General features: G+C 44.3%; 1 protein-coding gene across 1 annotated transcript; it reads right to left on the reverse strand.

The window, feature by feature from the left end:
* Nucleotides 1–2,516: 2,516 nt before the first annotated feature.
* On the reverse strand, nt 2,517–8,251 carry LOC104263610 (interferon alpha-inducible protein 6-like). Its single transcript, XM_059815642.1, has 3 exons — nt 8,104–8,251; nt 3,419–3,565; nt 2,517–2,545 (listed from the first exon to the last, which is right to left on the reverse strand). Exons 1-3 carry the CDS (start codon nt 8,249–8,251, stop codon nt 2,517–2,519), a joined length of 324 nt encoding a protein of 107 aa, XP_059671625.1.
* Between the last annotated feature and the right edge of the window lie 750 nt (nt 8,252–9,001).

Here is a 9,001-nt window from a genome sequence, read left to right on the forward strand (position 1 = left end):
TGACATGAGGTCAGGGGGTAGAGCCCAGGCCAGCAAATTGTTCCAACACAGCTCTCGCAAATGGTGAGCCAAGGCAGGAGAGGAAAGTAACAGGACCCTGCTGATGTCCTGCAGCAGTTGTGAGGTTGCTGCCGTAAACAGTCTGAGGATGACTATGGAACAGGTTTGGAAGTGAGAGGGAAAGGGGATTCCTTAATTGGAGGCTGTTCTCGTGGGGACAGTGGGAAAGCCAGGCCTGTTATAAGCAGGGACAAGCAGAACAGAAGAACCAGACACAAATTTCGTCAGAGTAAACCCAGCAGCCTCCCCCTGCCTTCCCTCTTCAGGGGTTGGTGACACCGTTTTCCAGATCCTATCGTTTAGGTCTGGCCAAACTTTTTGCCCTGTACTTAATGATCACTGGGGCATCATTGTTGCAGAGAAGTGGCTGAGATCTGGAGAGATGCTAGAGGAGAATAGACCCAGGCTGGGAGAAAGGCTGAAAATTACAGCTAAAATACCATTTCAGAGAGCATGTCCCACATTTCTCAGTCAGATTTGCAGGCTGGTTGCTGTCTATGAGTCCTGAATACTTCATTTTTTTGCTCCATAACAGCTTAATTTTTTTTTTTTTTTTTCATTTCACCTGGTCATGGTGGTCTTCATTCCTTGTCTTTATTTGTTACAGAATACAACAGCAATATTACAATTAGATATTTATGGCAGTGGTAACAATTTAGCAGTAGATAGCCAGTATGCAGGCAATGAGCAGGAAGCTTTCACATGCATGTCAGCATATTAACTACCACTCAGGTCAAGTTAAAAGGTGTCTGACCGTAAAAAAACCCAACCCATGTGTGATTATGTTGCTGCATTTCCTTTGCAGTGAACAAAACAGTTCAGGATCCTTAAATATGAAAGCTAACATATAAACATAAGCTACTACTATTGTGCAAAGAAATCTCTACATTTGTACTTGCATAGCAAGTATGGGGAGAGAGAAAACATCTGTTCCTGTTGGTGTGACAGTGCATGATTTGCAGATAGTGTGTCTGTTCTCAGCAATGGCACTGGGAGGCACTGAGCTCTGCAAAGGATGTTTCTAGTCCCATCTTCACCACTTTTAGGCTTAGGTGCCAGTTCAGGAAAGCATATTTATTGGTAATCTCTAAAGTGGAAAACTCTAAAATACATCATTATTAAGTGTGTACTTAACGATCCATTGGAGTAAGTGCAACTTTGCAACAAAGGAAATTCTGTTTCAACATATGGAAAAAAATCTCAACTGTGAGAGTGGTGAAAATTTTGAGCAGGTTGCCTAGAGAAACTGTGACATCTCCGTTGAAGATTTTCAAAACCTGACTGGACAAAGCCCTGGCAAACAAGTTTAACATTAAGGCTAACCCTGCTTCGAGCAGGAGGTTGGCCTAGAGAACTGCCCCCATTCTCCTCACACTAAGGTCTCTTTGACACTAAATCTTTCTATGTATAAACACGTCTCCCAGCTGTGAAGAGATGCACCACAAACCCAGCATCTCTTAACTCCCAGTCTGAGGGTGTAGCTTCTCTCCCTTCAACTTGGGGTGGGGAGAGGGAAGGAGAAGCGGCTTTGTGTGGTTTTATTAGAAATATAGAGGGAGGGAGGTCATAGGGGAGGGAGGATGAGGAGCCAGAAAGACGTGAGGAAGGTGGAACTCTAGGGGAGTATGTATGTGGGAATTTGTACAGGAAACAGACAATGTTACCTGGATCTGAGGAAACATTATTGTATGTACATATGAAGGAAAGCAGTCAGGTGTGTGGGGAACAGTAAGAGACCAATACCAGAGAAGATGGGCTCCCTTCCTTACCTGTTCTCAGGTATTGCATGAAGTTTACAGGAGTAGTTTTGGTTCAAATGTGACAAACCTGACACCTCTCAATTAACAAACAGGGACTTGAAATATTAAGGTGAAAGGAACCTTAGAAATAGTAGAGGGGTACAAATATTAGTTGCATCTCTGAGGTATGAAATTTCTTGGGATCTGTTCTCATTTGCTATGTATATTTTTAATGAAGTAGAATTTAACTTGATAGCCCATTAGAAGTACATCCAAAGGGAACTGCTGGATGCCCTTTATCAAGTGTTTCTATGCTTCTCTCTCACACCAAGGTAACTTTTGCACTGTGATCACTTTTTGTAAAATAAACAAAGCAATCTACCTGTAATTGGAGAGTCTAGTGTTGCTAAACCCAGCATTTTTGTAAGACACCCTTGCAGTCCAAAGTACCTTAGCTTCCATTTATTGGCTTGTGTTTGTTTGTGCCTGTGCTTCAGAGAATGTTTAATCAAGGAAGAAACTGGCCCTCAGCCCCGTCCCCACTAATTTCATGCAAGAATCCGTCATTTTAACAGAAACTTTATTTGTGCGTGTGAAAAAGGCTTTGCTTTTCAGGTCAGGGACAGGGAGAGCAAAGAAGGGGAAAAGCTGTCGAATGTGTTGGTAAAGGATGAACTGCTTGCAGAGCTTACTTCCAGGCTGATGTTTTTCTTCTATTCAGTGCCTTCCTCCTCTGCCACCCATAGCTAAGGATAAATACAAAGAAATATGTGAGAACAACTTAAAGCAAAGTTGCAGTACAAGGAAACATACAGAATATCTGACCATTGGTAACAAATGTTCCCAGGTCAGAGGTCAAAGGTCTGTGTTACACTTTGAAAGACACTTTTTGAAATTAAGAAGTTCAATCCTATCTCCAGTTCTCTTCCAAACTCTGTAAGATCCCGCTACCATAATTAGCATCCTTACCAATGCATTCAAGTATAGACTAGGCTTCCTCATACCTTGGTTTATCTAGGTGTGGGCTGCATTAACTTGACAAGGTGTAGAGGAAAACTTGTCCTGTTCCATGCTTTGAGCTAGTAAGTGCAGGTAGATCCCTCAGCTTTTGACCCAGCCAATTTCCTTTAAAGGAAAATAAGCTAAGCTGTTCTAAAAGGCCACAAGAAGTGGACTAATGGTTTCTGTCTGTCAGCCTGGTAACTCCATTCTCATGTTTCACTGTTTCCTCCCACTTAATCTGTTTTGTGTGTTCAGATGTGAAGTTCTTGGTTTGGTCCTGAATTTTTGTTTGAAAAAAAATTAATGAACTTCCACTGTAGTGCTGATGAAAGCATAACCTAAACCTCCACTGGCCTTTTTCTGTCACCATGTGTTTCAGATTTCTGTCTCTGCTATCCACCCATACCTTTGCAACTTTATGGCATAGTTGTTTCCACTAATTCCCTAGTTTTAGCTTCCCACCAGGTATAAAGCAACAAACAGGAGAAATCTTGCTTCAAGTACAATGCAGCCACTTCTCTTATTTACATCCCTTCATTTAGTGAATGTACGCTTGAGCTGAAATATTGCTGACTTCTCAGAAGTAATTTGTTATTTCATTTTTATTCATCACTTACAGATGGACTGGACAGTGGAAGTTGTACCACCCCTGGGAGTTCCACCTCCGTGGGATCTGGCCTCCTGGGACATCATCTGGGAGGCCTGGGATCCACCGGAGATCCCACTGCTGGTAAAACCTGATGAATGGGTTGAGCCTCTGGCACCTACAACAGTTACAAAGGAGATGTTAGTGACTGGAAGGAACCTTACAGGATAATTACAAACTACTATGTCTTAAAAAAATTCAAGGCTAGCAAGTGTATCAGAAGACAAAGAGACTGCCAATTACTTGACTTGTTCCATCAGTATACTGCTTTTTAGCTGCCACCTTGGGGAAAGGACATTTGCAGTGTTTTGTGAATGTTCCAAGAACACAAAGAAAATCTACAACTCTTGCACAGACTGTTTTTGATAAATTTGGACCTCCAAAACAGTTTCAGCACAGTTTGTCTCTGTTGAAATGGCAATTTTCTGAGGAGCTGCCTGAGGACTGTGGATCAAACCCCCACAGGAGCTAAGGACTGTTGCAGACCTTACCACTTACTTACTGTTCCAGATGATGTTCTTTTCACATCACTTTCCATAGCATAAACCTATGCATAATAGATACCTGTAGAATTCAAACACAGTCAGCTGTGGTAGCCAGTGGCCAATTTATTCGTATGTCTCCATCTCATTACAAATAAGCCTCAAGCAAAGCATTCCATTGCAAACTCTTCTTCTCCTGGGAGAAGAGTAAAGCATTAGCGATGACAAATGTTAGTGATAACGCTTAAAGCATTCTTGGAGGATGCTCAAATATTTTGGTGATGAGCTTGTTATAACATCTTCTGTAAAGTGATACTGAACAATACTCATGCCCTGCTGCAGAATCAGCTGCTCCTTTGAGCGTGTTTGTTCTGGGGGAAGGAGGGGTTACAGTCTGAATGAAAAGGTTAAGAAGATGTGTTTGAAGAGTGAGAGATTTCAGGGAGCACCTGCGGAAATGAAATGAGGCCCTTTTAGCTCTCAATCAGGCAAAGAATGTGTGGCAAGCTCTCCTGCTGCAGGGAGCCAAAGCTCACACCTGCTTTGGCAATGATACAGAGCTAGCATTTTTCACATGGATAAAAGCTCTTTTGGAGTATCTCCTGTAGGCATGGCTAAGGTTTCCTTGAGTCATGCATATTTCTCTTCACCAAAATAGTGGTTTTCATAAAAGTCCATAGCTGCTACAGACATTGCAAGAATAAAACTATGCGTTGTTAAATGTTTACTTGGCTTCTCTCTCTTCTAAAGATTCTCAGCACATGGAGGGATCCAAGTCTTGTATCCCTTACAAGAGGGATACAAGTCCTTCATCCCTTACTGGGTGCAGGGGCAAACATAGTGACAAAGGATGAGGAAAAGGCTGAAGTACTTAATGCCTTCTTTGCCTCAGTCTTTAACAGTACAACCAGTTGTTCTCTGGGTGCCCAGCCCCCTGCGCTGGAAGATAGGGACAGGGAGCAGAATGAAGCCCCCACAACCCAAGGGGAAATGGTTAGCAACCTGCTACACCACTTAGACACCCACAAGTCTATGGGACCAGATGGGATCCACCCAAGGGTACTGAGGGAGCTGGCGGAAGTGCTCACCAAGTCAATTTCCATCATCTACCAGCAGTTGTGGCTAACCAGGGAGGTCCCAGAAGACTGGAGGTTAGCGAATGTGATGCCTGTCTTCAAGAAGGGCCGGAAGGAGGATGCAGGGAACTACAGGCTTGTCAGCCTGACCTTGGTGCCGGGGAAGATTATGGAGCAGATCGTCTTGAGTGCCATCATGCGGCACGTACAGGACAACCAGGCGATCAGGCCCAGTCAGCATGGGTTTATGAAAGGCAGGTCCTGCTTGACTAACCTGATCTCCTTCTATGACAAAGTGACCCACTTAGTGGATGAGGGAAAGGCTGGGGATATAGTCTACCTAGACTTCAGTAAAGCCTTTCACACCATTTCCCACAGCATTCTCCTGGAGAAACTGACTGCTCATGGCTTGGACGGGTGCACTCTTCGCTGGGTAAAAAACTGGCTGGATGGCCGAGCCCAGAGAGTTGTGGTGAATGGAGTTAAATCCAGTTGGCGGCCGCTCACAAGTGGTGTCCCCCAGGGCTCGGTACTGGGGCCAGTTCTGTTCAATATTTTTATCAATGATCTAGATGAGGGGATTGAGTGCTCCCTCAGCAAGTTTGCAGATGACACCAAGTTGGGAGGGAGTGTTGATCTGCTCGAGGGTTGGAAGGCTCTACAGAGGGATCTGGACAGGCTGGATCGATGGGCCGAGGCCAATTGGATGAGGTTCAACAAGGCCAAGTGCCGGGTCCTGCACTTTGGCCACAACAACCCCATGCAACGCTACAGGCTTGGGGAAGAGTGGCTGGAAAGCTGCCCGGCAGAGAAGGACCTGGGGGTGCTGGTTGACAGCCAGCTGAATATGAGCCAGCAGTGAGCCCAGGTGGCCAAGAAGGCCAACGGCATCCTGGCCTGTACCAGAAATAGTGTGGCCAGCAGGAGTAGGGAGGTGATCGTGCCCCTGTACTCGGCGCTGGTGAGGCCGCACCTCGAATCCTGTGTTCAGTTTTGGGCCCCTCACTACAAGAAAGACATTGAGGTGCTGGAGCGTGTCCAGAGAAGGGCGATGAAGCTGGTGAGGGGTCAGGAGCACAAGTCTTATGAGGAGCGGCTGAGGGAACTGGGGTTGTTTAGCCTGGAGAAGAGGAGGCTGAGGGGAGACGTTATCACTCTCTACAACTACCTGAAAGGAAGTTGTAGAGAGGTGGGTGTTGGTCTCTTCTCCCAAGTGATGAGTGATAGGACAAGATGAAATGGCCTCAAGTTGTGCCAGGGGAGGTTTATACTGGATATTAGGAAAAATTTCTTCACCAAAAGTGTTGTCAGACACTGGAACAGGCTGCCCAGGGAGGTGGTTGAGTCACCATCCCTGGAGGTATTTAAAAGACGTGTGCATAAGGCGCTTAGGGACATGGTTTAGTGGTGGACTTAGCAGGATTAGGTTTGCGGTTGGACTTGATGATCTTGAAGGTCTTTTCCAACCTAAATGAGTCTATAATTCTATGATTCTAAGTCTTTACTCTTTTAGAACTGCAACTTCATCTCTATAGGGCATCACTAATGAAGATATGGGTGTGCTGAGTACTGCTGTACCACCCTTATCTATAACAGAAGGCAAGATTTTGCAGCTGACTCTCTCTAATGTACGATTAGCCTAAGTAACTGGCATCTCCTGTGTACCAGGATCTCTGCTGCTAATGCAGCTTGGTGCCTGAGAGCAGCTCTTCCTGCTATTCACTCTCTTGGTCCTCCTTCTCTCCTGACTGTCTCTCATATTCTGTCCCTCTGCTGCTACCATCCCTTAAGCTCTTTGCTATTGAATATTCAATAAACACTCTATTCAGTAACCTAAACTGACTGATCAAATCACAGAGAGTAAAAACTAAAAAATGCCTCACAGGGGTCACAAGCAGTATCTCTCTAAATGACCCTATGTCACTTCTTCCCTCACTGTCTAGAGAGACTCATGCTATGAATAATATTGGCAGCAATGTAAAATATATCTTAAAAAAAACAACTTACTTCCTCTCAACCAAGCTTATTGCATTTTTTTACTATTAAAAGATGTCCCAAATCTGGACCCTGGCCAGCTCACCTGCTGAGCCACCCATTTTATGGCTGGGAGTCAGGTTCAGCTCCATCCTTCAGTAGACTTCTAGCTGCTTACTACGAAAGGAGTAGACCAGCAGTTGACCAGTATGGAAGAGAGCCCCACCTGTAACCTGCCTGCAGCCTGCTGCTCAGCACACTCCTGACACATGGGAGATGTGGGTGCAAGACTCCTAAGGGTTTTGAAGCCTTTTTCCAAGGTCAGCCTGCTAACTACTGTGCTGTTGGGTAAAGCAGGATTACATGGGGCACTCTTCTGTGGGGTTATGCCTGCTTAGAGGATGCCTGCTGAATCAGGTCACATAGGCAGGACTGTCAGGGAGAATATCTTGTGCAGGAAACCCATGGGATCTGGGGTTAAACAAGTGCCAAGCTGCTTAGAGTCGTCAGGTCAGGGATTGCTCTGTGCATGCAACAGAAAAGCAAGCACCTGCAGTGTTAGCTCATGTGAAAGCCAGATATGCCTAATTTTAGTACTTAGATAGGTGCTGTCAGGGATGTGTATATATTACCTTCGTGAATTCAGCTCTTGGACTGCAGCTGATTTCCCTCTGCTATAGCATTTGCATAAGGTTTTATGGGTTCCCTCTGTATGTATGTGTGTGAGAAAAGAGCAAGGGAAATCCGATAATTGATATGAAATATAGGTACACAGATCATGTTCTTGCATAAGTGTATTGTTGCTTATTGCTACCATGACTTTCCACATTATTGATGACTCCTAGCGGAATGGAAAGATAGCACAAACTTCAAAGAAACACTGTCTTGAATCTCATGAATACCACATATGTATATGTATATTCATGCATACGTACATACACAGAAAACACCCTTAATACCATCCCACTCATAACAAGCAGTTAAATATAGGAATCTTTTGTTTTGAGTGCAATATGGGAATGTAGGAGAGAAGAGATTACTTGGCAAGCTTATTTTCAAGGAAAAAAGTTCTTTGACTCTATGCACTAAACCACAAAACCACACACACACAAAATTGTTCATACCCATTTCTTGGAGAGTAGCAGTAGGGCCTCCAGCACGCACGCCTCCCCCAGACGCTCTTGCTTCCTGGGACATCAATGAAGAAGCAAGCGACCCTCCTGTGATCCCGGAGGAAGTGAAACCAGCGTTGCGGACATTTTGGTCAGACATTTCTCTTTCTGATGGTGTGGAATCCACTGAAGCATTGCGAGGCTCAGCCAGTCTTTTTATACACTGCTTAGCTAACAGTCTTTCCAGCAAAGAAATGAAACTGCTACCACGATAAGAAAGAAAAGAAACCAAAACTTATCCTCATCCAGGAAATATAAACTGAACTTTATGAAGATGACTTTTTATTGCTGTTGTAAGGGTGAAGTTTAGGCAAACCAACTAATTTCCTCTGATGATACTAAACCAAATTAGTAGCATATGAATCATTGATTGGCAACTGATGGGGCTGAGAGCTTTGCTCCTTCTTTCTTTTGCATTGCACTCTATTGTACTGAATTGCAACTGTAGAAGATAGCTCCTTGTTTTAAGAATTAATACAACTCTGCGTAAAGACAATAGGCAGCAAAGTGGTGGTCATGTGGAAACCGCATCTTGAGTTGGTTGTAGCACCCAGAATTCCGCTGTGGTACAGCTACCCACAAAAAAACTGGTTTACAGAGAGCTGGAAATCAGAACTCAATTAACAATGGATCATTGAAATTAATTTCTTTATGGAAGGAACTGTTAGGGCACCTTGCATCATACAAGCAGATTGACACAGGTGTTTTGTTCTTCTGCATGCAAATCCTGCTAAAGCAGAGCCTCCATCTTTAATGAACAGGCCTTTGCAAATGGCACACACCGCTTTATCGCAGTTTTTCTTAGCCAGTAGTTTATATAAGGCTGTTTAAAAATCCATCGGCCTCCTCC

This window comes from Gavia stellata, chromosome 3 (genome assembly GCF_030936135.1).
Source record: "Gavia stellata isolate bGavSte3 chromosome 3, bGavSte3.hap2, whole genome shotgun sequence".
Lineage (NCBI taxonomy): Eukaryota > Metazoa > Chordata > Aves > Gaviiformes > Gaviidae > Gavia > Gavia stellata.

Bases quoted from the DNA above. Each gene is read 5' to 3' on its own strand.
- LOC104263610 (XM_059815642.1), bottom strand. From the start codon at position 8,251: ATGTCTGACCAAAATGTCCGCAACGCTGGTTTCACTTCCTCCGGGATC. The intron at 3,566-8,103 runs GTATGAACAATT...TAACTGTTGTAG, and splicing joins TGCTACTCTCCAAGAAATGG to GTGCCAGAGGCTCAACCCAT. The intron at 2,546-3,418 runs GTAAGTGATGAA...ATTTATCCTTAG, and splicing joins TTCCACTGTCCAGTCCATCT to CTATGGGTGGCAGAGGAGGA.